Raw genomic sequence first — 26502 nt, 5'->3', positions numbered from 1 at the left:
AAGTATCACGGAAACGCGGAGGTAGCGCGGCAGCTTTTGAAGCGATCATCTGGTTAGACAATAATTTTAATAATGATCATCATCATCACAGAATAATCGTTGCGTTTCTGGCGCAAAACGAGCAGGAATCACATGAGGCTACAAAGTCCGCTCATTTCACTGCCTTTCTTCACCAGAGGTAGGTTCTTGTAGCGAGGATCGGGAGATGGGGGCGTCCACTCGATTTCGAGTTCTTGTAGATTGGAAGCCTCCTTAGAGTCCTTGGTCGCATCCTGCGACGAGTCTTTGTTGTTTGCGACGCTCTCTTGATTTACTTTGAGAATGAAGCCTCCGGAGCCCTTGACGACCACTTTCTCATTGGTTTTGCTCGTTTGCGACGAGTCGTCCATTGTGTCGTTGAGTTGATCGGTGCCTGACTGGCTCCCGTTCGTCCCATCCAAGCTTGGATCATCGACACTGCTGACCACCCCGAACTCTCCTAGTTCTTGAATAACTACTTCGTGCTCTATCATTGCGTCCATGGCTTGGGTCTCGTCTTCGAGAATGGGCTCGTCTTTTTTCTGCTCGAGATCGTCCAAGACTCGACCCTCATCGGATGCGTCGGTCGTCACGCCCTTAGAATCGTCGATGGGAGTCTCATTTTGATCGTCTTTCCCAGCGGACTCTTTTGGTTGCTCGTCGGTGTCTCCGCTCAGATCGGAGGGCTGGAAATCCAAGCCTGGTAGAGGTAGGTTCATTTCATCAATCGCTGCTTTTTCTTCCTTCACTTGCTCATCGGCGATCTCTTCCTCCGTGGGTTCGTCCTGTCCCTCTCTCACCAGAATGGGTTTCGGACTAGGGGCAGGCTGCGGAAGGGAACGATCCTTAGAAAACGAATTCGACGACACCGGTAGCGCAGGCAAAGCTACGTTCGGAATATTAGCTAATCATGATTACCTTCATGTAATCTTCATGGCATGCTGGATGGAAAAGTTTGTCGTCGAAAAGCATTGCGTTCCTCAGTCTCCAGTCGTCCGACTCTTCACAGTAGAACTTATCCAACACTTCGTGACACAATTCGCAAGAATGACGCTGCGAATTTAATATCGTTCAGAATTATTCGATCCCTTCAACTGTCAGGGGCAAGCAATTTCCGCCTTTCGACCAGAATAGCAACACGGCGGTTTGCAATTATTACTCTTCGACATCACGATTGTCGCTTCGATTGAGCTCACCGCATGTTCCAAGCACTCCGGAAGTGCCGAGAGAGCCACTGTGGGAACTTCCTGCGCGGTCTGCGAAGACTGACTGTCCTGAGATGAACCGTCTAGCTGAGAATCCTGCAATCAGCAAACACGCCATGAGCTTGATCCAAGACTAATTTCTCATTCCCTCATTACACGGGGACTTTTCTGACGCAAAGCTCGACGCACTTGCTGTTCGAAGAAGCTCTTGGTGCGATCGTCCAGGTCTTCGACTTCTTCAAAGTCGATCCAATCGCTGATTTCGAAGTACCACTTCCGACTGGTCGCTTTCTTCAGTCCTTCCCGGCCCCGTCGCTTCATTCTGCGGCGGAAATTGGATGATTATTTTATTATGATTCCCCAAATACGGAATCTTCCCCGTCTCGAGTCGAGATCCGACACGAATCATACCTGAAGTGCCAGTCTAGATGTTGAGCGTATTTGTCAGTGTTGTTTTCGCTTCGTTGGAACCTTTGCCCACAAGCGACGCATTGAGTGCCTTCATGAAGGGCTGAGATCACGCCATTGTAACGCCTGTTAAGGATGCAATGGGGTTGTATAAGGAGGGTGAACCAATAGCAGAAAAGCTTAAAAAAAGGTGTGCGAAAATAGCAAGTCAGTTTCCAGCCTTCGATTGGAATACCCACTTTTTAAGAATCGAAGTATCTCTGAAATTCAGTCTAGGAATTTCCTCTCTCACGGCCGCAGCTTCCGCCTTCACCTCCTCTTTTTTCACGTCGTCGTTTCTGACTGCTCACGGGATGGAATGAAAAATCGATTATTCCGTGTATCACGTCATCAGCCAGGCTCGAGTGCAGACCGGCATGCCATTGAGGTAAAAATCGAAAGTCTCGTTCACGAACTCACCAGCTTTCTCGTCATTGGAATTCTCGTCCTTCTTGCCAAGCATTCCCGATTCGAGTAATTTGTGGAAGAGATCTGAGACGTTCATCGGGTTGGCAGAGGAAGACGCAGAAGTCATTTGCACCGGAGGAGCATTCGTGGGTCTCGTTTGAGTTTGCGGCGGCACCGGTCCGCTCGGAAAGCCATTCAAAGACATTGGAGGCATCGGCGGGAGGAGTGGACCGCCGAAAGACCCTCTGAAAGGAGGAGGCCGGAGCATGCCGACCAGAAATCCACCTGGAGGTAATGCCATATTAGGAGGTATCGGTGGCGGAGGTGTTGGGTACATCCCCGGTGGAAGTCCCTGATTTGAAGAAGGGGGGAGGCCGTCGTATCTTCTCCAGTCCTGGAAACACAAATTTCGTTACGTCGCGTCGACGTCCCCAGCAGCCGTAGACGCTACGGACGGTCAAAGTCGAATGGTAATTCACATCGTCTAAGAGCTCCAAGTTTTTTACTCAATGTCGATCACGGATGCATTGTCCTACTGTGATTCGAAGCCGTGCATGGCCCGTGTGTGTGGTGGGCGACTAGGACGCGCTAAGTGTTCGGCGAAACAATGCTCAGATATGATGTTCGGATCGAATAACAAAAACGTTGCGAAAACACGTATCTGACGTCTCGAGGTCTACTCAATTGAATGAAACGAGAAAGAACGTAACGATGTCGCACACTCGAAGGGAAGACAGGATGAAGGGGGTACGGTCAGACGAGTGAATCCATCGAATCTGTGAGACGCATGCGGAAGAGCAACAAGGCAGTCAGACGGGTCAAACGAGGGGATGGGGGCGGGCTGGCTGAGAAGGTCGTCGTGAAATATCCTAAACTCATTCGGCGGAGATCGAATACGGCAGACGAGGATAAGTAAGAGAAGGACGCTATACAAACTCTCCAAGTCAAGAGACAACATGGAGTCTTTCAACCAAGCTCTATTTTATTCCTCGAAGATGGCGCTCGCTCGATCCATCCACCGGCTGGCCGCATGAGCGCTTCACGAGATGAATGCCTGAGGTATTTTTTCGATTCTCCGATTGATTGAGTGATTGGATGAACGGCTCGCTTGGTTATCGGTAACACTTCCCTAGCTTGAGTCGTCATCGCATTCGTCTACGTGAAGTCACTACCTCAAAATATCGACAGCAGTAGCCTGGGTGAGTCGCGTCCCGTCTACCTAAGGTAGTCGCTGCTAGTCCGAATGCCCTCCTAAATAAAAACTCTCGTGTCACACACACACCAGCGCTAGTTTTATTTGATCGGCATCTTCTCCTCTCTCTATCTATCATAATCTAGATGGCGATTGAACGACTCTTTGAGTCGTTGAGAACCACGCCGTCTGATCTGATTTCAGTGAGAGAATCCAATGAATTCATTGTTTTTTTTTGACGTTCGATCGTACCTCTAAGCCAAGGCCGCCAGACATCAATACCAGTAATCGAACTCCAAACGGTGATTTTATTTTTGTTTGGAGAAAGATGTTCCATCACCCGAATGCGAATCAAACGATCTGATCATCACATCATTTTTCTGCATCTCAGAATTCGATGAAAATCTACTGGAATGTCTCTCACCCTGGCCTTCTCACGAACCGATGTGTTAGACGTGCTGTTCCGCGAATTCGACACTGTGCTTTAAAGTCGTAGGTCTCAGTGGCGACGGCCGCCGATTGAGGAGTTTGTTCCGGAGCCATTGAGCGTTTCGCTCAGGCAGAGAAAATCTCATTCGATCTCAAGCCGGAATAGTCAATCAGAGCCTGCATCGATCAACCGACATCGATCGGCTGATAACGGAGCGGAACGATCTCCGGAGAAATTCTACGGCGCTGCATTGTGACGCTCTGCTCAACCGACAGTAAACTCCTCAATCCGTAACGAACCTGCCACGCTGTACTCACCCCTGCGCCGCCAGCTCCTGATCCGGCGCCCATGGGCCCGGGGCCCCGCGGCATTGTAGCTGTAGGAGGCAGCATCGGTCTCAAGCCCAATTTCGCCAGAAGCTCGGGAGGCGCGTCCAGCTTGTTCGACACCGTGGGACAAGGTGGAGGCAGAGTGACCGTGAAAAGGTCATCGTGACTCCTGACTAGCATCGGACGTCCATCGAACTGGCACGCATAAGGAACTCCATCTGTAAAACGAACGCGTCAGAATCTGGCTCTCCCATATATTCACCACTGACGAGTTCCATTCTTATCTCTGATTCTTTTTGAGGTTTTTGACAGGTTCTAGAGCTTCTCCCGATTTATTTGAGGCTGAGAATCCGGAAGAGGAAAGCAGGGACAATTACCGATGTAGAGTTCCCTCAACGGCGCTCCAAAGCGAATCCGGTGGCGGTTTCCATGCACTGTGAACTCCTGGTCTCGTCCATCGAATCCGGCAACAACAGCCTGCTGGAATCGGAAAGTTCCATGCGTCAAGCTCCCGCTCCGGGTGGTTTGAATCGGAGAGAGTTCGATTGACATCGACAAAGCTCCCTCGGACGATGAAGGAAGGGGCCTACCTGATCGTTTATGAAGATCTGTCTGCTGCTGCCTCGGAAGACTACCTGACGAGCGGATACATAATTTGGCGGGGCTTCGTCCATGATGGCGATAGCGACTCCATCGATAAAACGAATTTCCCGCATCTGACCGTCGAGCCTTATTTGTCCGCAATCAGGTGCTGGCTCCGCCACTGAAATGAAAATCGGCTTACAAACAGACATTCTCCGAATGCATTTCGCAATCGAACGCGAGTCGTCACATACCAGGGGTATTCGCAGGGATGCGAGAACCGAATGGAGCTGTGTTTAATCCGTTCACGCTTGATGCGAGGAACGGTGCGACTCCGCCCGTCGCCTGGTTCACTATACTGTCGAAACTTTTCCCCGCCTCCCCATTCTGAGTGATGAGCGGATCAAGATCTGCAGTCGGGGAATCGATATTCAAGAAAGAGAGCATACATCATCAGCAGTGTCTGTCGGTTTTCAAGTCGTATGAGACGGCTCATTCCATAAGAAATAGTCCATATATTCCCTACCTCGAGCCGGCGGTTGCTGCTGCCGGAAGCTCCATTCAGGCTGCTGAGCATTGTGTTTCTGAACCGGAAGCTCGGGTTTGGGTTCTTTTTTGAAATATTGAGCGTTTCCCTCCGTTTCGGTTTTCTCGAAAAGTCTAGCGGGCGAGTTTTTGTCGGCAGTTGGACTGAAAAAACGGGGTGGTCAGGAAGTGAACTGGTGAGCGTCTTGTTCGAGTCCGCTTCTCGGTCCTCACTGCGTCGGGATCATTTGAAATCGACTAGATTCTAAGGGAAAACCTACCGGATGCGAAAATCTTCATCACAATTTGCCGGAGGTTCTTCTCTCCGTCGTTTTGCAGCCGGCGCGAAAATTCTGCAATCATATGAGTTAACAGATGAGCGACTCGGTCTCTACGTGTCGATCTGATGAGCTCGTAAGTTCACATATAGGAGAACTGACCTCATATCGAGATCTCCTGTGAGAATTGCCGCAGCTTCTTTATCAGCCATGAGACTAGCATCGGGGTCCTCCAAGACTTTGGAGGTTCGGAAGGGTGATTTTTCAGCCTGATTTTCTTGCGAGGACTTCTGTGACGCCGAGGCAGACTTCTTCGGAATTCGGAACTTTTTCTCTTGCGGAGGTTTCGTCTGGAATGTCCCGCCATCGTGAGATCAGCTAGTGTCTCGAGCTCGGAAGGCGTTGAAGTGCAAGGGAAAGAGTGGTCTTACCTTCTCTGCGACAGATGTATCTTTACGTGAGCTGGACTCCGACTTCGCTTTGTCTCGATCTTTCGACCTCCTCGGTCTTTTCGAATCCTTCTCAGATTTGCCCTGGCTCGTCTGATTAGGGGCTGGGGGAGGGGCTTTCGTGACCGAGGGGTGTTCTCTCTGAATTCGCCACATGAGATGCACCGGTTAGAGCAAGGAAGAACATGATGGACGCTCATAATCGCACAGGACGTGAAACGCTCGGTGTTGGCATGTCTTATCTCCTGTATCTCCTTATTCGAGGAATGATGGCAAAATGAACGAAAGTCGCACCTTCAATCGAGGATCTCTAGACTGCTTGGGTTGAGCCGCTGCATTGTGTGCGTTCTGATTAAGGAGATCTTTTTTCCGCTTGAGGTCGCCTTGGATTTTCTCAAGCTGTTTCTTGTGCTGCTCTATGGACTTGGCTTCCGTTTCGGATTTGCGCGCGATATCGATCTGGATCCGAATTGATACAAATATATGAATTGACTTCGGATCACTGCGGTACTTTATTCATATAGGAGGTTTCCCCTAAGACTCCAGCGGTTTCGCGAAAAGTTCAAGCATCCCTCACCTCTGGTTTTTCTTGGTGCGTTTTGAAGAACTTTGGGTTCAAGTGGATTGGGGCGGCAGCACAGACCGGCCAGTTCGGATCTACAGCCTGAGTGTTGACGTCCAAAGCGTATAATTTCCGCTCGGTGAAAATGTCTTTCCAAGTCTGTCGGAGCTTGAATAAAGCCGCACGGACTTTCTCGTCCCCCTGGATTAGTGGATAACATCGGATCAGGAATAATCGTTTCGGAAGTAACTAGAGACGGAAGATCGACGAGTCGTGGTGTGGATCAGAATTAGCGCTCACCTCGCGGAAGACCATGAGAAAGTTCCTCACGATGTTCTCATTGAACAAACCGATGTAAGGCTCCCCGATGTTCTTGACTATTGAGTCCACGAGGTACAGGGACGGGAGTTTGATATGTGGTTCACTCTGGAAACGAAGAATCAGGAATGTTGTGAAACGGAGTCTCTGACGTCGGAGTCTGGTTCCGCCACACAGGAATCAATGGAAACCGAGATTCAGCCTGACCCGATCAACGGCTTGACAATGCCGCTCCGATACGTTGGGCCTGCACGGTGACATCCTTCCAATCAGGGAAATCTCCCCAGACTGAGGGACGGGGGATATTTGTTCGGAAAGGAATCAAGTGGCCAATGAAACGGAGACCGTTCTCGGAAAGGATTCAGATTTCGCCTATGAGTCAGCAATCTCAAGTGGCCGGTCGTAAAATCATTTGGTGCCGATTACACCCGTTCCCAATGATCCGACAAAATGAAATCAGAGGAGGCATTCGCAGTATAATCGATTCTCTCCGTCGAAGTCTATCTCGGGAGTTCAGTGATACAGCTCCAAAGCAATCAGAGATCCACTCGCCACGAGACGCAATTTCCCACTCACTATCTTGTCTCAGAGAAGACATTCTCAAGCGATCGAAGCATCGCCGAGGCATCTTGCGGCGACGCGCTCATCGACTTAACGGGAACCTTCGTCAGGGAGCGAATATGCAGCCGCAGAATTGGCGCACCGAAGCGTCGGGACGAGCTGAAGCGACGGCGCGTCGAATGCCCTTCTTGTTCGTAATGCGGAAGTGCTTCAGCCCATCTTCAGATCTGCCATGCCAGCTCCGAAAAAACTCGAGTCATAAACCGCCGTCTTCCGTTAGAATCGGCGCAGAACACTGCTACATGGAGAAGAGAGACAGAACGGGATTTCCCTCCATGCAATGAAACATGATGCTAGAGCCCATTCGTTAAATCGACATTTCGGAGGGGAAATGACTTCGGCTGATATTCGCGAAAACCACCGCGAGGAATTACTCTCGCGTAAGCATTCCTCATCCGAGGGGCGAAAGAGTTTTGTTGGAGTGAAGTTCACCGATTTTTTTCGGTGAAATCGACGAGCTGTTTCGTGAGCCAGGGCCACTCTTCCGCATCGGCCGCCCATTCAGTCGTGATACCGCGTCGCTCCAAAGAGCAGTCTAGCTCTCGGCCAGCAGGTAAACTGCAAGCGGAGAACGGCGGAAAACACTCACACATCCATACTGTAGGTAGAGTGGGCCGGCGAGTGAGTGAGCGAGTGTGACTGTGTGTGCGAGGAGTTCGCTCTACGGCAACGATGGTCGTCAACAAATATACTCCCGACGTCCTTGAGTCCAATTCAGGGCTTTTATCGAACCCAATGCGGAGAGATTACCATTAGCAAGATGCATAACACGATAGCATTTCCGATCAAAGTGAGACGTGGCGACGAAGTCGTCCATACGGTGCTCACTATCACTCGCCCGAGACAAATCGAGCGGATCGCCATCAACAAGTTGCAAGCTCTGACAGATGCAGCGCTACAGGAGCCCACATCGAGCCGATCTGAGCGCGATATTTCCTAATAACATCGATTCCGTTTTCCTAAAACCATCACAAATAGAAATTCCCCGTGTCACCTGACAGTGAAGAATTCGACCATCCAAAGCGCACTGCATAGCAAGGTCATGAGTGGAGGCTTCGAAACGATTGAACGGGAGCAAATGACATAGGTGCTTGGGGAACGAGAGGAACTACTGCCTCATCGGGTTGAGATTAGGAGACAACTCACCGTTTTCAGATAGTCCTCAATGATCTCGACAATTTTGGCGGCGTGCTCTTTACTTTCCTCGGCGATCATTGTTAGCATCGTGATGAGGGGCTTCGAATTCGTCGTGAGATCTCGAAGGGACGATGCGAACTCGGCGGCTGGTTCTTCCATCTTCAAACAGCACTGTGTCGGGCTGCCTGCAGTTGTTCGCAAGATCTTCGCTCCTCCGTAGGTGCCCGCAACAAATCCGAAGATTCGTCCAGCTTTGCCTGGCACACCGTCCGATGGGGACTGTTTTGTTGGCGCTTGCCGAATCCCTGCTCAAATCATGAGTTCTAATTGGGTATCGACATGGCAGTCGATGTACGTCACAAGAAAATCGGGAATCGTCGGCCGATGAGGGGTCAGGAGGAACGCAGCACTCAACGATTTGTTTCACTTGAACAGCACAGCTTGTGCAGCGAGTCAGCGACAGTAAAAAGCAGCACACCACTAGCAGCAGTAGCGGAAGCACCTACCTATGGGTGTCTACTACTTGTGAGCCACAACAACAATGAGTCGGGGGATTGAAAATTCACATTCCCTCGGATCATCGAACGTTTCTCAAGAGATGCAGCATGGAGAAAGCGGGTAACTCTATTGAGAAGCTCGTTCTAACAGAGCACAAGGGAAGTGTATTTTCTAGACCGAGATCTGTAAATTGGTACATGGAGACAACGATGTCGATGATCTTTGCCTGTCGCCCGCCCGTAGTCGGGCTGTTTATCTCAGCGTCTCGGAATGGCTCCCGCGATGCTATGGGTCGGAACTCGTTCAACAAGAGGAAGGGATCCTCGGGATGAGTTCTGCTCGGGGAAAAAAGGGAATACAGTAAAAGCTCGTTACTACGAACACGAAGGGACCGACGAAACTGGTTCGTTGTAACGGATGCCACTCGACACTATTCCTATGGCGAGCTGGCCAAAGCAGGAGAAATTCCTTGTTCGTTGTACCGAGAAATTCGTTGTAATAGGGGTCGTTATAACGAGCTTTTACTGTAACAACTTCCCCTCAGCATTGAATCATAGCCTCCCGGAGACTACTTCAGTGGGTCTGACCATCGATGGGTCTGACCATATTCCGTAGATGATGATTGACCTCATTAAGACAATGTTTGAGACCCGTGGAGCTCTCGTAAACCTCCCGTAGTGCATGGCTCGGTAGCAATGTGTTTGGTGTCGCAATCGCGACCCGCGATGGTCGTTGTGTCAAACTATTTTTGGGCATGCCTACGACGGCTCACTCTCGAATACGTCAACGGCGCCTCACGTTGTGATGTGCATCCAATCGATGACCATGAGCTCTCTGCTCAGTCTTGAACTGTTGATGAGGAAGGCGGAATGAGGCAGGAATGAGGTCGCAATAAGGAATGTGTTCTACATACCTAGCTACCATAGTAGACCTTCGATCCAAGATACGCACGGCTTCAACGACGATTCTCTCCTTCGAGCGACCATGTAGTCGCGGAGGACTGATAATAAAATCAGCCCTCGAACTCGAACGAACATCCGAGTAGATCGAAGCCGTTGTCCGCATTTATTGCAGACAGCAATTCTACGCATGGGTTTCGAAACTGGAGGATCGAGCGGGGGCTAAACCTTTCCGTCCCGCTGTCGACCACATCCAAGGCGACGGCGCGCCGCATGCGGACCAAGGATGATGGACGTTTCATCGTTTACCACGAATGCAAAGATGGAAACCGGAGTATTGAGCATATGCCAAGCATGCACATCGCTTGCGGTCGGATTCGGGGAGCAGAGAGCACGACAAGCATCAAGTGAGCACCGGCGCCCGTTTTGATCTTCCACTCTCGTCGGACGAATCGCGGGGAAGGTTCCTCAGACTATGACGGACCGTCTGCCAGCTCCTGACCGTCGCGCCCATCGCCTCGTGTGTAGGGAGCAGGGCCAGGCAGGAGTATAGATCTCCCCAGAAGGTGACACTATGAGTGAATTTCCGACCGTTTTTCCCGAATATTGATATTTTCGATTTTCACATTGGTCCCCGGAGACTCAATCACAAGCCGGTGATTTGATGTTATCGGTTCTGAGTGTTCGGCAGACTAGAACTCCGAGAACCAAGGATCTGATGTTGAGAAATGGAGAGGAGTGTACCGTGAACAAGTCTCAAATGGTCCGATGCATTCTCAGCTTGAACTGTAATCTTTGGTGAACCTGTTCCCGCGCTCGGCCTTTCCGTGCTCGTGAAACCTTGCTCTCCGAGCCCAGGATATAACGCTGCTCCACGTCGCGACGGGATCTCCTTGAATGTTTTCTGCCTCGCACGGTGAGGTGGTCTCGACGGAGCCTGACCGAAAAGGGGGTTCCCTCAATGCGTCGAGCTCCCCCGACGTAATGATTATCGTGATACGCAACGGAGGGAGTATGTCCAGTCAGCAAACGAGGAAATGATTCTGACTCCGGGCTGCGACGCTATTCACCTAAGTTCCATGGGCTTTTCATACGAGCTCCGCGCTCCTACTTTCAAGGCCTGATTTTGTTTCATAATCGTGAATGAGAGACCCCTAACCCCGACATCCTATCCAGGAACCAGGATGCAAACGGTTAGTGAGACCATGAGGAATACTAATTGTAAGTTGTCTTCGTTCCGAGAAGTTTGGATGTGGCTCAGCGAGGCTCCACGGCAAACTACCGAAGGAACTCCCAGCGATCTTTGAGGACACGAAAGGGTATTTCTCGAGGTAAGCGGGAAGCATCAAATCCCCGCAATCAAGGCAATGCGAGGAAGGAGGGTGCGAATTCCGTCCTCACATTGTCTTTGGCGCGCTTCGTTCAAAGACTCTCCTGCGAATCCTCTGCCTACAGGAACCGGGAGAACTTAATTCCTCAGCCTATTGTTGACCGAATTACAAGAGGAATTTGCGCTGGCGAAGTAGACGGGCGACCCGAATTGGAACCTTATCCGGTTTGGAGTTTAGGTGATCAATTATACCGCACTCATGGCGCTAAACATCATGGATGCATCTGAACTACATGCGATCAAAACATATCGACCACCGAAAGCCGGGGACCTGTTTGGGGAATTTCGGGAAGTTGCGAAGACAGATGGGTCTAGTAGGCTAATTCCTCAAGCAAGGTGCTGCTGCAGAGGAGAAAGTCGGTTACTGATTTTTTTATGGGATCCACATCTTTCATTTACAATAGATTCCGTGCTTCGCGCCCAACGATCCTTCGCGCCTCATCGTCCCGCGCGGAATCTCAATGTGCCGAACAATTCTTCACCGTTGAGAGGGTCGCTGAACGGGGTCTTACTGCGGCGAAGCTGCTGAATTGCCTCCGTCAGTAGAAATGATGATGGAGGCGAAATGAGCACCAATTGAAGAAGGAGCTCGGACCTTGACCCCTATATTCGGAGAACCTTAACCCTTAGGCTTAGAGCCTAGGGTCGATCGCGGACCCATTCCAATTTACGCTCGAGGATGTCGGAGGAGGTGACAACATTACGGCTGACGCGACCTCACGACTGAGGTACTCTTCCCCGCGCGAAGAACTCTCTTGTATCAATTCAGACCTGCAGATTCAATATTCGAGTTCCGCTGCCCCCTCCCCCCTGCAAGCCAAAACTGTAGGGTGGCGGAACCGGACTCTGAAAAGGGTGGCATCCCCAGATTATGCGCTGAGAAAAACGGAGTTTCTTACGAGAGAAATCGGCGAGGCGCAGCATTTTCGTGGACGAGGGACAAAACCTGGAAAAACTGCGAATCCCCGCTCGCAGCTGTGAAAGCTTCGCCAGTGCCTCTGTCAACCCCAAGAGCTATGCGGAGCAGCGGTCCGGTCGCGGGAATCCGGCTCTCTGCGTCTCTCCCGATTGCCGTTCCAGGTCGGTAGATACTCGCGTGCAGTTTCAACCCACCGTCTTCGCCCGAAACCCTCTTTAACGGAATCTCGAAGCTTTTGGCTCAAGACGTTGCCGGTTTGTACGACGCGACGCAGGCCTGAAACCGCATGTTATCGGCTTCCCCAACGCCTACTGTCAAACACTTAGTGATGGTGTAAGACTCCTTCGGGAGAAGGGGGGGAGGTTGGAGATCTTGTCAGGATCGGAGGTCGCATGGACGCGAAACACTCCCATAAGATCCTAGTGAGACACGGCGTGCCTTCGGGGCTGCGATTAGTCAGGAGAGGCTCCACGTATCAACAAGACAACGATCCGAAGCACACGTTTCATCTGTGCCAAAATTACCATGTATCGAAAGAATCCAAGAAAGTTTTGCAAGTCATGAATGGAGCCTCAGAATCCGGATTTTGACCCATAGAGCTCTTGCGGGATCACTTGGACCCAGCTATTCGCGCCAAAAGCGCCTCTCGTACGGATATGCTCTTGAGCTTTGTGAAGAATGAATGGGCAGGAATAGGGACTTCAATTTCGGATAAACTCACAGGTCGAATGCCCGGCTGTTTTGATGAGCTTAAGATTTCATGGAGCAGCACCTCTTCAAAGAGCGACTTGCGGCGATCGGAATAAAGAGCGCCATTTACCGTCATTGAGTCTCGAGACTTTAGATAGATATTGATCCGGGAATTGCTATATTTTTCGAGGGCGAGGCAATGAGAGACCCTAGACAAGAAGCATCACTCGGACATAGCTGGAGTTTCGCCTGCCGGGCTTGGTCTCAACATATTGGTTCTCTCTGGATCCCTCGCGTCTTGCTGTCGGATTGAAACTTGACTGCCGAGAATCATCATGATAAAATATGACTAAGGCTGCGGATCATTCACGGCATTTTTCTCGAAGATTCCCGGCAATTTCCGCCCCCCCCCCCATTGACTCCCTATGGAGATGGAGGATCGCCTGAAAATACCGTGGACTCATGACTCATGACTCATGACTCATGACTCTCATGGAATACTCATGGAATGGGGTAGGCGAAGAGGATGTCATCTACATCACAGCGGCAGCTCACTCGCCAGGTGGTTATTGAGGAAGAAGAGACGTCCAACGACGACCCGGACGTGGTTGGCGTACAAAATTGTTAAGACTGGTAGGAATAAAGGGATATCCGAGGAACTCTGCGGTGACTCCTCGGGGGCAGAACGAGGTACGACGAAGAGAGGTCCTGGATGTTCGCAAGCTCGATTTAGCGAGGATTTTTAAGTCAGCGAAGAGATCGAAAATGGAGCAAGCCCGAGAGCAGTCGTTAGGATTCAGGATATCCTTCCTCTCGGAGCTTCAACTCGCCCTATCCAGCGGATTCTTCCTCCTCCGTCCCTGTTCTGCACGTTGGATACAACCTTGCACCGCGAAGGAGTCTGTCTTTGGATAGAGCGTCCACCCCGACCGATCGGGGAACCGAATTTCAGAAAGAAGATGGAAAAATCGACACTAAGGCGGCCGCGTTTGGATCAAAGCCAGTTTTCAGTTGCAGTCCGGAGCAGAATCTCACCAGCTTACCGAAGCATTGAGCCCCACCCGCTAATAGAAGTCAGAAGGAGCCGCGAAGTCGAGAGGGATCCTCCTCGGAAACGGGAGTTAATACATGCCAAGGCATATAGTCACTCCAGATTATCCGTCAAGTTCCGGTCGCGCTGAAGCCTTCGCGAGTCTGTCGTCATGCTTCGGCCTCCTGATGATGATTCCGCCACTCTGAATGTCTGTCTTCTCGAGTATCGATGAGATATTCGGCTTCGAAGTTTAATTCGATTTAGTCTGATCTCCGCCGTCGATTTCATGAGTCGGAGTGTTCATTGGTCGTGTGTAGGGCTGGGAAGTTGGCGCGGCCGCGCCAAAATCCGTGAATTTTTGAAGATGGCGCGAAACCCTGGATCCCTGGTGTCCTCAATCCATCGAGATACGTCACGTCTCACGACCTCGTGTATAGCGAACATCTGCGCGAAACGACCGTCCAGAAAAAGAGCTGACAGCTGAATTCTTCGCCCCCCCTCTCCCTGCTCCAGGAAATTTCCACAGGATTCTTCTTGGGGTCAATTATTTTTTCGTAATGCATGGGTTCAGGGTGCGTCATAATTTTGGACCTCTGCCCCCCCCCCGAAAACCTGGTTAGAACCCGATCCGCATTATCGGTGCCGCATCAATTTTTCAATAATTCTTAATTTCTCCGGAATGGAGAGTTGGAGCGTTCCAACGATCCTCCACTCCCCCGAGACGTTCCGGAAGTATCGCGTGTCGCGTGATCTCTGAACGCTTCGCCGTCGCAACCGGTGGCACTGGTGCTCGACAATGTTTCAGCACTTTGGAGAGCTGTTTCCTGACCCTCATCAACGAATCGACCCATGAAGCCATCGATCGGACTTGCGCGTCACCAGCCACCGGCGATTCGTCGCGCGTGAGGCTCAAGTGACCTCTTGCTGCTCGGTAATCTGCCGCCGCGCCCTGGAGCATTGTACCTGCCTTCCTGTTCTCTAATCAATCAATCAATGAATCAATCGATCGATCGAGTAAGTCCTCCAAGTCTGATGCATCCCGCTATTTTTTCAGTTGGCGATTGCGTATACAATTCGAGCGACGCCACTGCTTGTATGGGCGCCGTGAAACTGACAACTTTGAACCTCAATCATGCGCTGGACGAATATCAGCCTTCTTCGTGATTTTGGGAATTGAGGCTTCACTTTGAGCCTGATTCGCTCACGGAGGAACAAATAACGTTTTTTATTCCATCTCATTCGGCGATCTGAACATTTTGTTGATTCTGAAACCAACGAATGAAAGACCGCACGCATCAGGTTTATCCAGGAGGGAGCCAAAGGAACATCGACAGGAAAACTCCTAGATCTGCTGTTCCTCGAGGTAGGAGTTGCAGGAGCGAGGATTGGAATGTACATTTCTTCCCTTTTGGTTTGGTCGGGTAATGTCGGTCCAAACTCCTTGAGAACTTATTTTCCATGAGTCGTTCACGGACCTTTGTAGGTACCTCTCTTCCGAAATCGCTTGGCCGGTAGAATCTGCGACCGGGGTCAATTCTCGGAATTTTCGTCTCCTTGGTGTCATTCTGGTTAAACCTCAAATTCCTCCAGAAACTATCGGTGAGTCTCGCGTGAGGCCCATCCCGGTGCAATGTCTCCCACGTCAATCTTCGCTCTCGCCGGGCGTGCAAGTGCGCTAATGAAACGACAGCCGACGCTTTCTCGCATCAAATCCACGTATGACAGTTGTTCGCGCTTAGCAAGCCACCAGACGTGCCGGGCGCTTATCCGTACGAATTGGACAACCCGCTTCTGCGGAACATTCTACGCTATATTGCCGGGCCACAAGTGTCCGAAGCCCTATCGAGTATCGAGTATCGATTACCCGGGGAATTCGAACGGATTCGCCGATTGTCGTCGCTACATCATTCGAACGCGAAAATTTTGGTCCCAATCACGATGAGTTGAATGCCTAGACCGTGTCTGCGAGATGACGATCTTACCGGTTTCGGTGACTCTTTCCACATTCGACTTGCCGAATCTACTTCGCAAATCAAGTATTCTACATTTTAAATGACTGCATTTCTCCCCGTGAAGGGTCGTTGTAGCGTCAATGGTCCCTCTTGGTGGCCGTAGACGGAAAAGTCACCCGTCGCACGACCGTGAAACTCGAGATAAACAAGGAAAACTCGACTTCTCCCAGGTTGACTGCCACTCTCCAAGGGAGCGCTCTGGCTCCCGCTCATTCTGCGAATCGGAGTGTCAATCACGATTCTATCGAAACCTCAGCTTGGGATTAGTTAGGATTGAGAGTTCGACCCAGGGATGCGAGCAGAATTCATCCTCGCGAGCCTCACTAATCTCCGTGGATGGAGTGCATCGTCAGTTGAAGCGTCGATGGCCGACTCATTCGCAAAGATCAGATGAACTGTGCGAGAGTGCTTCACGTCGTACGCTCGTTAGACCGTTTTCTGGGCTTTCCGGCCTTCGTTCTTCTGACAGAATCCCGCGCAATCGCAGTCGAGGATTTCGTGCGACGTCAGAAGACAAATGAAAACGTTTCAATCTAGCTAAGCAGCAGAGAGAATCGCCCTGTCTGATTGTCACCGGTTGCGGTGGCGTCGGTGGCTCAGTCTGGGAATCACGCTGACGCGCGAATATTACGGCACGTCGAGAGAGTGAACGGGGCGAAATTCGTCGCTCACCGTTCGCTGGCAGCTCTCGGCTGGGTGTGAAAGATCTGTTCGCCACCAACGTGAAGAGATCCCTTGCCACCATCGCTTTTTGATTTGCTGCCGGGTGGCTAGCAAGCTGACTGACTAGCCGGCCGGTTTTTTGCTTATGTTAGTTCGCTCGTCGGTTCACTCAGTTCCGTACTCGGTTCAACCCTTGCTCTGGGCGAGAGCGGAGCGGAGGCAGCGGCCTGACAAGAGTAGTGGCAGAAGCCAAATGACAGGTCGGACGGTCTCTCATTCAAAAGGTCGGCTGAGCGACGACGATCAAGCATTAAATCACGAACACTGAGTTGCCGCTGCTGAGAGTTGGACTCTCCCATGGACAAGTGCATTGAATAAGTGGATGCTGTTACTCATTGGCGTCCTATTCTTCGAAAAGCGTCGAGAGCTTCGGGGAGTCAGAGGAAGAGGAGAAAGGAAACGTGAGAAAGACACCGTGTTTTCCCGCTCTAATTGTTCTGCCGGCTCATTCGGGGCTGAGGGTCACGATTCCGGATTGATCGTGCTCCAACCATGGCGCTCCGCAGCTTACTCTCTAAACTCTATCGACCGTGTCCGTTGATAGTGGTGATGGTTCTCATTATCATCGTCGTTCTTTTGACAAGGCCTGACAAGGGTGAGTCAGACTCTCATTACTGATAAGGTGTCATCCAGTACGCGACGAACTCCGATATGGGTTGGCATGTGTAGCTTAAGCATGTCGCAAGATTTCCCGTTCCCAATGAATCCGATGCCCCCTCAGAGGTACTCGGTGAGCGACCCCCCCTTCACTTGTCCGAGAGGAGGAATTCTCGGCGTGATTGTGATACCTGTAGGTTTGAGTCTATGGCCGACGCTCGCGGCTTCCCCGCAGGGGATTCGGAGCGTTTTCCGGCGCCCATGGACTCGCTGCGGAGAATCGTTTCGTAATTGGCGGAAAAACCGCGGTGACGGTCGCGGCCCGCGACAAGAGTCGAGCATTAGGCATGGCCCATCGGAAGCGCATGAATCGATGGTCGGGGGCGATGGAGCATGTTACTCCCTCCCAGAAGAATCCCGAAATGACTCCACCTCGGAAGGGAATCGAATCATATCGGAGAGGGGTTTCTCATTACACCTATTGCAGTGTCTGTGACCCCGGGACTGGACCCATTCTGGCGGGCCGAGCATTACGCACAACTTTCGATTGGAAGTGCATTCGATGACCTGAGCATTGAGCGGAAATCGTTCACCTATCACCTGAATAAGTGAGTAGCAAACGTTTTCTCCCAACCGACATCCCCGCGGCCGCCTGCGTCATCGATGCTCGCGCAGGGGCAAGTGAAAAAAACGTGTTCGGAGGCGAAGCTTCAACCTAAAGGATAATCTTTCATCTAGAGCTGCGTGGTACGGTTCCTTCATATCGGCGGCGCAAACTTCGCCAGAGTCCCCGGCTCTGATGCTCATCGTTCTCGAGGCTCTCCAGAAGGGCTTCGCTGCTAGCTTGAAGAATGCCGGATTTTCCGAAGACGAGCAGGAGAGATTCCGACGATTCTCTTGCGGCGTTCTCGTCAATCAGGGGAACTACAGGTGACGTTGACACGCACGAAAACTTGAGTGATTGATGGATCGATTAGTCATGTTCCCGAAAATGTTCTGCGGCTGTCATGTGTGGCGTTTTTCATCTGTGACGTTCAACCGGAAACCTCTCCGTCGCCTCGGCTCTCTTGATGACAACTAAAAATGCGAACCAAGTGAAAACTAGAACAAAATCCCAAGCACTTCCTTACCGTTTTCTTATCGAGTAAAAGTTCGATCCAATTCCGACAGAGGCGACAACAGTTACAAGTTCGTTCCCGAGGAAATAAGTGCTGCAAAGCTAAAAACTCTATTTGATGAGGTTCTACCCTCGGCTTCAAAATACGTGACGGATAATCTATTCTCTTCAACGCCGACTGTCCTCGGGTTCCCTCCTGAAGGCCAGACCCAATATTGGCGAGGAATGAGCTCGAGCGAAGCTGATTCCGTCGTTAGATTCATGCAGTCCAAGGTAATTACTATCGCCGAAGTGAAGATGATGTCATGCTAATTTCCGTAACCGTAATTGAGTGAAAGGAACGGAGTCATTCCGGAAAATCATTCCTGTGTCTGATGGCTTCGGCCAGAGCGTGTCCCCCGCGATAAGAATTTTTCTTATGGGACGATTTCACCTTCGATAAATAGCTGCATTCGAGCGTGGAATTGCTCCCTAATTAATCGGTGGGCCCTGACATCTCGATTTGGGCTGCGTCCGGTCTGGCGAATCACAGTGAAGAGACTTTTGCCATGATGCAAGTAGATTTAGCTTCATCAAAGGAAAACCGTCTGACGAATCAGTCAGAGCGGAAAAAACCCGAAAGAATCACACAGAAACGCGCCAAGGATTCTCGCACGTGTCTGATCCCTTTGACTGAAGTATAACGAATCGCCTCGACAGCAAATCATGATCGGGAATCAGTACGCAGTGAAAACAAGCAACGCCAGCGGGCAGTTCGTGAATGTGCGCTTCGCTTCAAAACTCAAAGAATCGAGATCGTGGGCTTGGGAGGATTATGCTGAGGGACGCCCTTGGGAGGTTTTCACGAAGGTCAGCCTTTCTCGAGGAGCCGTCAGCGCGATTCTCGGTGAGTAAGAGCGAACAATCGCTAGGCGATTCGATTCTCGTGGTCAAGTTGGCCATGGATTCTCAAGCAAGTAGACATTCCGAGCGACTTCTTATAGCACTAATAATTGGCGAAATCAAGCTGGCACTCCAGCATTCTGACGATGACCACATGTCGAAGTCCCTCGAGCTCCTCGTCAGATCCTTGGAGAGCGGCGATTTAGAACTTCACGTCGAGTCTGGGAAAGAATGGGTCCGAGCTCTCAACCAAGAGGTTGACACGTAAGTTGCGTCTACGTTCAGGCTCCGAGAAAGTTCAGGTAAAATTGCCTCTCGTCTCATTTTTCTTTCACGCATTTTCAACCCACAGATACATGGGCTTCATGGAAAACTACCGCGATCCGAAGAACCTTCAATTGGAATACTCAAGCTTCGTCGGGATCGAGGATCGTAACCGTTCGAGAGCTTTCCGGGAGTTGACGACGCGGAGCGCTGAGCTGACATCCAAGCTGCCATGGAGAAGAGATTTCGAGCCTGACGTACAGCAGCAGGGAGATGTGAAATCATTTTCGTCCCTCGTTGTAACATCGTACGTTGCCAACGTGCCTCCAAGAGGAGTCAACTTGCCGAATTGTGAGCGGACCCCGTCAATACACATATACTCCGTCCAAGAGATGGAATGAATTCTCGGATCAGAGAGAGGATTTGAGTAGGGATTGCTGTGGTTGCATCGAGAAACTGAGGGATCTCTCCGAATCTTTGCTTAGATGAGGAAGCAAAGCTCGTTGGACAAAAAAACTTCAACCTCGCTAATGTGGTTGAGGGCAAGGCAAATTTCCTCACGTTGGCTTTCCTAAACGAAGAAGACTCAGAACTCTTACGGAGATTCTACGTCGAGGCCTTTACAATAAAGGTGGGCATTCACGAGCTCCTGGGCCATGGGTCCGGTTTGCTACTGCGGAAGGATGAGACCGGGAAGCCGAATTTCGACGAGAATCTCATCGATCCCACTACGAACTCCAAAGCAAGTAGAATATCGTGTATATGTATCACGTTGCGAAGGCTTCCCCGAGACTATCCGAACTACCTCATTATTCTGATTAGATTCATTTAGATAGGTCATTGGTACACCCCCGGCGCAACATTTGCCTCGGTATTCGGGAGCATCGCGTCGGCTTACGAGGAATTGCGCGCCAACAGCATTGCTCTCTACCTTGCCTGCGACCCCGAAGTCATGACGTGAGTAGCGTGATGTCGCTCGCATGTCCTGCGGCGGGATTCTTGTCTTGACGGATATTCGCAGATTGGATGATTCGCTCCGGAAACGTCGGAAAACAAAGGAAGTATTCCAGAATCTTCGGCCATGAGGGACAGCAGGCTAAAGAGGTCTGCTTGGCTGTTTACCTTAGCCAGGTATTCAAAGGACTCACGGCCTTGTCGTACTACGACGCCAAGGCTGGGTGGCTCTCCGCGCATGCACAGTCAGAGTTTGTGATTTTGAGAGCTCTGATGGAGCGACTGCCGAGCTTCATCGATTTCGAAGACGTCGGACACGATGACATCAAAATCTCGATCAACCGGTGAGTTTGAGGAGCCTCCTTGAACTTAGGAGAACCATCCCCAAAGAGGAGAAATACGATCTGGAATACTTTGCACAACGGCGAGAGCGGAAGCGAATCCGCTTCGAAGCGTGGAACGTCACGAGAGATTAGGAACGATGTTCTCACTCTTGAAGCAGACACGAACACACGGTGTTGACCTAACTGGTTCCTCTCTGATCCCTTGAGGACTTTGATTCCGGCGGCTGCCGTCGAGGCCTTTGCGGACTTCGTTCAGAAGATCCAAATCTACCGCCTGACCGCGAATCACCAAGCGGGGACGAAACTCTTCCGAACGTATTCGGAGGTTGACGAGAAATGGAGCAAATTACGTGAAGTTGTCGTAGCCAAGAAAGCAGGTGTTATCGAACCGTCATTCGTTCAGGGAAACATCATCCAACGTGGAGGTAGGATTTTTTTTCATTACAATATTGCTTATTCCGGCGCATGAACTCGCTCCGGCACCGAAGCACTTGATGACCCCGTCTGCCTTCAGGGAATGGAGCTCCCGTGGCTTATAAGTGGATTGACTACCCTGCCTCTTGCGAAGGATTGCTACTTTCTTGGAAAGAACGATTCAGCCGCGACGAACTGCGAGCTATCCAAAGAGCGGTTGAGGAGTACATGGCGGAAGACATTTGAAAGCTCGAAGGATCTCGAAATGAACTCAGAATTGTGGAGGCAAGGGATCGCGATCTTGTGGTGCTTCCCTGCGAATCGAGCCATCATCGTTGCACGAAGCTTGGGGCCTCGGAAGCTGGCCGCAAAAATGTACCTAGGCGCGAGCTACGCGATCATTGTTGAAATCATATTGAGGAATACACAAACGCTTTAAAAGTACGATCTCCGATGTTTAATGAGAACAATCAGCCGCAGCAGCAATTCACTTCGGTGTGTAGTCTTCAACAAAGGCATTTTCCCACTTGGTCCTTATACAGGACTCGACGGTGTTTCCGGTTGCGTCGTCGGAGGATTTCGGCCGAGAACGGCTCGGATCTGAAGCGGATATCTCTTCACCTTGAGATAGAAGGTCGAGAAGCTCGTTGCGGAAATTCGAGGGATGCATAGCAGAGAATAGTAGAGAGCTAAACCTCAATCAAATACTCACCGACTCGCACGACGGTATTCGACTCTTGGTTCGCTATGCCATCGTAAACGAACAAAGAGAAGGCTCTGGTTGAGCTCAACACAGAGCTCGTCGAAGCGAATAGTACATAATAGTGATTCTCCGCTAAAACTACCCAAATTGGGAACTTCGGCGATTTGAGATAGGATCCCACCTACAAGACGATTGAAAATCGATGTGATCGACCATCCTTCAGCAAGCTTCACTTGCGTGGTTCGGAGATCCGCTTTCCGACTTCGGACCCAGTGTTATCCAGACTATTCCTCCGTTTCTAGCCATACCTCGATATTCCCCGAGACCTCCATGAGAGAGAGGAGACCACAGGTGCTCCGTTCCGGAACACCTTTCAGGTGGGTACCCCCGATATCCTTCTCTCCATCGAACAAGTTGCTTACCGCGCATCCGAACAACATCAAGTTGACGGTTTCCTGTGGAGAAAGAGCTTTTCGTGTCAGCTTCTTTCGATCGATCATCGATTCCCCACGGATCTCTTACCCCGACCAAGAGTTACCGTCACCTGTGAAGTATGGTTGTGTCTCCCTATGAGTGTATGATCGGGTCGGTCCATGTCTTTCCGCACCGCGTCGACACCTCTCGAGAGCACCACGGATATCAAGAGTTGAACGACGCCTTCTCTGAAGATTTCGGATTGATGCTGGGTAAGGAAGTCTGCAAAGTGGAAGTGGGTTCACTCCCCGTCGTCCATGGCTGAGGTCTCGTCATTCAGATCTTGGATCATCCTGTGGATTCCCCACCGGAGTCTCACCCAAGAGCTGATCCGAGTCCGGTAGATTATATATCGTGAGGGCAGTGAATGCGGTCCTCTGTTTAGGAGCTACTCGACCAAGAACATATTTGTAAGGACCGATTGCGTTCGTCCGAGTGATGATCTCATGGATGGCGAGAAGTAGGGCGTTCCGACGCTGCTGATCGGAGGGTCTCAAGTTTTTCGGTGTATCTGCGTTTCTGTTGGGAAGAATCTCAATTCTGAGCCTAATTCGATCGGAGGTGTATCGATTGAGCTTCACTCCTCCCAATACTTTTCCCCGACTAATAGACAACCAGGGCTTCAGCTGAATTCACTCCCGCTTACTCAAGATGTTCTCGGGGCCAGAGTAGGTGCTTCAAGAGGTACGCCTGTGTGACGGCCAAGACTCCGCAGGGGCCGCCCTTGAGCTGCTTCAAGCCGTAGGGCACATCGCTGTCTTCGCGAGCAAACTCGAGGCTTTGCTGCAGCCATTCGTCACCGAAACATCGGTTTGCGCTGCCGAAGAGCAGCACCTGCAGTTGCTGGAATACAGACAGGCATGACTCGACCAAGTGAGACCCGGCAGGATCTCTTTCCGCCAATGGTGAATAATATCTGAAACCTCCCATCGTGGAAACCTCGGATGAAACTTATCGAATTCATGGAATGGCAGCTGTCGCCACTAACTTCGTTCTCGCTGACAGTAATTTTTCTCTGCGCAAAGACTTTGTTCGCGTAGCGGTTTCCCGCTCCGTGGTCGTCGGGTTGCATGCTGAGATCTTCGAAAGATATGTCTTCGTTTTTGAGTTCCGATCTACGTGATCGCGAACCGGATCCCACAGGGGATGACACGTTCATCTTGAACAAGGAATGAGCGTGACTTGGTGAGGCGAGCCGATTCTCTCTCGCTGACAATTCTTCAACTCTCGTCGCTACCTGTGCTGCTTTCTTCTTGATGATATCGTCCGCTCGTTCGAGCAGAGCTGAGGCTGAAGTCGCCGAAGCAAGCCTCTCCAAGCCGCCTGGTGAAAGGCGCGCTGAGCTCATCGGCTTCAGTGGTGCGATCGGACTGTCCGCAGAAGGAAACTGACTTCTGTGAAAATTCCCCGTTGTGGGTCTGCTCATATTGGACCACGCAGACTTTCGACGGAGCAGCTCGTTTTCTGGAAGTATTCGGTCAATTAGAAAGAGTGGGTTACCCTCCGCGCGACCCTCGGCTCTCTCGATGCCTATTTCGGAAAATTACCCTTCGCTTGACCGTCCTTCATTTGCTCGGGTCTGAAGCGCGCGCTCTGGGGTCTGAGTCGAGTCTCCTGGCCTTTTTCCTTTGGCAAAAAAACAGAGGGACGTCGTCAATATCGAAGTCCCTGCATTGTGGAATTCGTGAACATATAATTCTTATCTAGGTGTCTAGCAAGATAAGAATGGCAGGAAACACTCGGCTCGAGAGTCCACCTTCGGCGAGTCTTCTTCATCTCCTTCGCTTGACGAAGCATCCTCGGGGGTATCGAAAATTCTCTTGTTTTTCGTCCGTGTTGTCGTGGACGCCTTGTTCCGGTCGCGATTGGCTCTCGGTGCCAGTATCGATGCTGTTACTGAGGAACGAGTACGCGAAGTTACCGACATGGAGCGATGACTCGAGATGATAGATCTCCCGTCGGAGTGATAAAGAGCCCGGTATGGTGCCTCCTCAGATGGAAGCTCTAACCTTTCGCAGGAATGCCTACAGGACTTCGGCGACTGATTTCAAGCCCGATATCTTCTTCCTTGGCGCGGCTCGGAGGACCATTGTGTTCCAGATCCGGGGCACGAACATTGTTTCCTGAGCGATCCATGTCCTTCACGAGATTCCTCAGCCGTCGTTTCTCCAAACGATCAGCGACGATTATTTCGAGGAGTGTTTTGTAGCATATTTCCGAGCCCTGCCACAGACAGAGAGCTTCATTCCCCACACCAAACATGATGCCCAAAAATTTTGATCCCGATGCGTTCGAACATCGATATTGCTCACGAGGGTGGTATGAATCTTTGTATCCAGTGCGGTCCGTTCGCGTCAACAACGTTCTTCGGTCGAGAGCGAAGAGATAGCCGGAGAACTGAGCATTTCGAATACGAACCTTGTTTTCCCTGCAAGGTTTCTCCAGATAGATCGCGCGGATGAGCTGATCACGCTGTTGGAAACAGAGGGCGCTGCGCGGAAACGCTTTCTCCATGGCTGAGAGAACGTCGCGGAGATCCTGAGTCAAAAACTACCTATTAGTTAGACATTCAGGATGGTGAATTCTCGCGAACCCCTGTTTCCCTAAGGGTTTCGGGGGAATCGGGGTCAGGCTCTGGCTCGCAATTTCATCGCATATGTGGAAAAGCTCGAGCCGCTACGGCTCTCGGATCCCTTCTCCTTCTCCTGCTTGATCGGGAACACTCGTTATGCGACCTACGGAAGAGATACCTAATGCGAAATGAAGTCGACGGCGACCCATTTTCCCACTGAATTTAATATCGCGGAACCCATTCGAGCTCATGGAGTGATTCGGCTTTGATGCCGGCATCTGTAGTAACCCGGGCAACCGAACGCCTCATTTGATCGTATGACAGCACGGCAGTACGCGGCGAGGAACTCACCGCTATCTGTTGCGATTTGCGGAAAAGATATTCTCGGACTATACAGCACGCAACGGCCTCGACTTGCTCTCTACTGATGAGGTCAGGAACCATCATCAGAGGCTCACTTCTCACTAGGGAAATATATTGCAAGCCAGGTTCTCCGAGCCCGTCATGGGCAATCAGTCTCCACTAGCATTGGATTTGAAAGCACCCGCGGCTCCCCCCTGAGGGCCCCGCTCTCGCTTCACGAGAGAGGGTTCTTATACGGCATGCCAGAGGAAGAGACGGACACGTAAATTCCTGTTCAAGCAGTTTTGCAATGATGCAGTTTTCTTCCTGCATGGGAGCGTCACCGGAAAAAAAACGCTCCGGAGCAACCTTTCAAGAATACGGCCAATGAACGCGGCGCGCGGATTCCCCACGTCTAAGAGTGTTGGCTCTACTTGCTGTGGATATTCATGATCCATAACGCATGAGTTCGAAAGTGTTGTTCCTATATGTTGCTGACACTCAGGGCCTGTGCGGCATGATGCATGATGCTGATCGCGGAATAATCTCTCGCGCGATCCACTGCGATTTACCGCTCGCTCTGCAGCTCGGAGCGCCCCCTGTGGGACTTCCCGCGTATTCGTCCTCTATCGTCAGCGAGTCTGGAACTCATTGGATTCATCTCCTCATCTTCCCCTTCGCACCATGGTATGCAGGCAGGCGGCAGAGCGTCATCCGAACGAGTCAATCCCAAGAGGGGGAAATCTCCAGCAGCGATCGAAAATTGGAAATGATGGTGCTGATGATTTCTGCTCAGGTTTTGAACACGGTTGGGCGGCTCCTCCCGCCTTTTCTGGAAGATGATAGTCCTATCCTATTGAACGTTGGTTCACGGAAGATTCCTCGTGAGAATCTCGTGGTCCCTCAGCCCTCTCCCAGGGCTTTAGAATACTGTAGGATATTTTCAAGAACCGCCGTGCCGAACGGATGATTTCGATCTCGTCGGGAATGAGCCCGTTCTTTTTTCAAAAAATTCCTTCGGTGCCATGTCGGTTATCGACGAATCACCTGACTCCAGGGGCCGGCGTTCTCGTAACCCTCAATCGTCCGTTCTCAGGATTACAGCATCACAGTGCTGGCAATGAGTTTCCAGAGGTAATAAAAAATGATGACCACCAATTTTCAAAATAGGGGA

The 26502-nt window shown here is 51.0% G+C and overlaps 4 protein-coding genes across 4 annotated transcripts; 2 read left to right on the top strand and 2 right to left on the bottom strand.

Moving 5' to 3' along the window:
• On the bottom strand, nt 1–8660 carry LOC100903511 (pre-mRNA cleavage complex 2 protein Pcf11). The gene is made up of 19 exons (XM_003743926.2): nt 8511–8660; nt 6726–6851; nt 6441–6626; nt 6158–6322; nt 5846–6004; nt 5577–5764; nt 5418–5489; nt 5138–5301; nt 4866–5021; nt 4620–4792; nt 4407–4509; nt 4018–4247; nt 2091–2472; nt 1871–1973; nt 1635–1757; nt 1413–1545; nt 1215–1319; nt 937–1071; nt 1–845 (listed from the first exon to the last, which is right to left on the bottom strand). The coding sequence occupies exons 1-19, from the start codon at nt 8658–8660 to the stop codon at nt 129–131; spliced, it is 3570 nt and encodes a 1189-aa protein (XP_003743974.1). The 3' UTR covers nt 1–128.
• Nucleotides 8661–17091: 8431 nt separating this feature from the next.
• On the top strand, nt 17092–18225 carry LOC100899702 (dipeptidyl peptidase 3). The gene is made up of 3 exons (XM_003743899.1): nt 17092–17260; nt 17750–17870; nt 18001–18225. Exons 1-3 carry the CDS (start codon nt 17158–17160, stop codon nt 18194–18196), a joined length of 420 nt encoding a protein of 139 aa, XP_003743947.1. The 5' UTR covers nt 17092–17157; the 3' UTR covers nt 18197–18225.
• Nucleotides 18226–18930: 705 nt separating this feature from the next.
• LOC100903368 (dipeptidyl peptidase 3) lies at nt 18931–21658 on the top strand. The gene is made up of 9 exons (XM_029111623.1): nt 18931–18936; nt 19079–19265; nt 19363–19525; nt 19614–19876; nt 20011–20271; nt 20362–20482; nt 20596–20823; nt 21031–21248; nt 21338–21658. Exons 1-9 carry the CDS (start codon nt 18931–18933, stop codon nt 21481–21483), a joined length of 1593 nt encoding a protein of 530 aa, XP_028967456.1. The 3' UTR covers nt 21484–21658.
• Nucleotides 21659–21724: 66 nt separating this feature from the next.
• Nucleotides 21725–25430, bottom strand: LOC100903225 (probable ubiquitin carboxyl-terminal hydrolase MINDY-4). The gene is made up of 13 exons (XM_029111622.1): nt 25338–25430; nt 24833–24952; nt 24424–24637; nt 24171–24310; nt 23962–24040; nt 23652–23878; nt 23403–23531; nt 23061–23257; nt 22734–22933; nt 22485–22636; nt 22249–22395; nt 21950–22121; nt 21725–21837 (listed from the first exon to the last, which is right to left on the bottom strand). Exons 1-13 carry the CDS (start codon nt 25428–25430, stop codon nt 21725–21727), a joined length of 1983 nt encoding a protein of 660 aa, XP_028967455.1.
• Nucleotides 25431–26502: the final 1072 nt, after the last annotated feature.

The sequence above is a fragment of the Galendromus occidentalis genome, unplaced genomic scaffold (genome assembly GCF_000255335.2).
Source record: "Galendromus occidentalis unplaced genomic scaffold, Mocc_1.1 scf7180000077453, whole genome shotgun sequence".
Classification (NCBI taxonomy): domain Eukaryota; kingdom Metazoa; phylum Arthropoda; class Arachnida; order Mesostigmata; family Phytoseiidae; genus Galendromus; species Galendromus occidentalis.
This window is presented reverse-complemented; position numbering and strand designations above follow the sequence as displayed.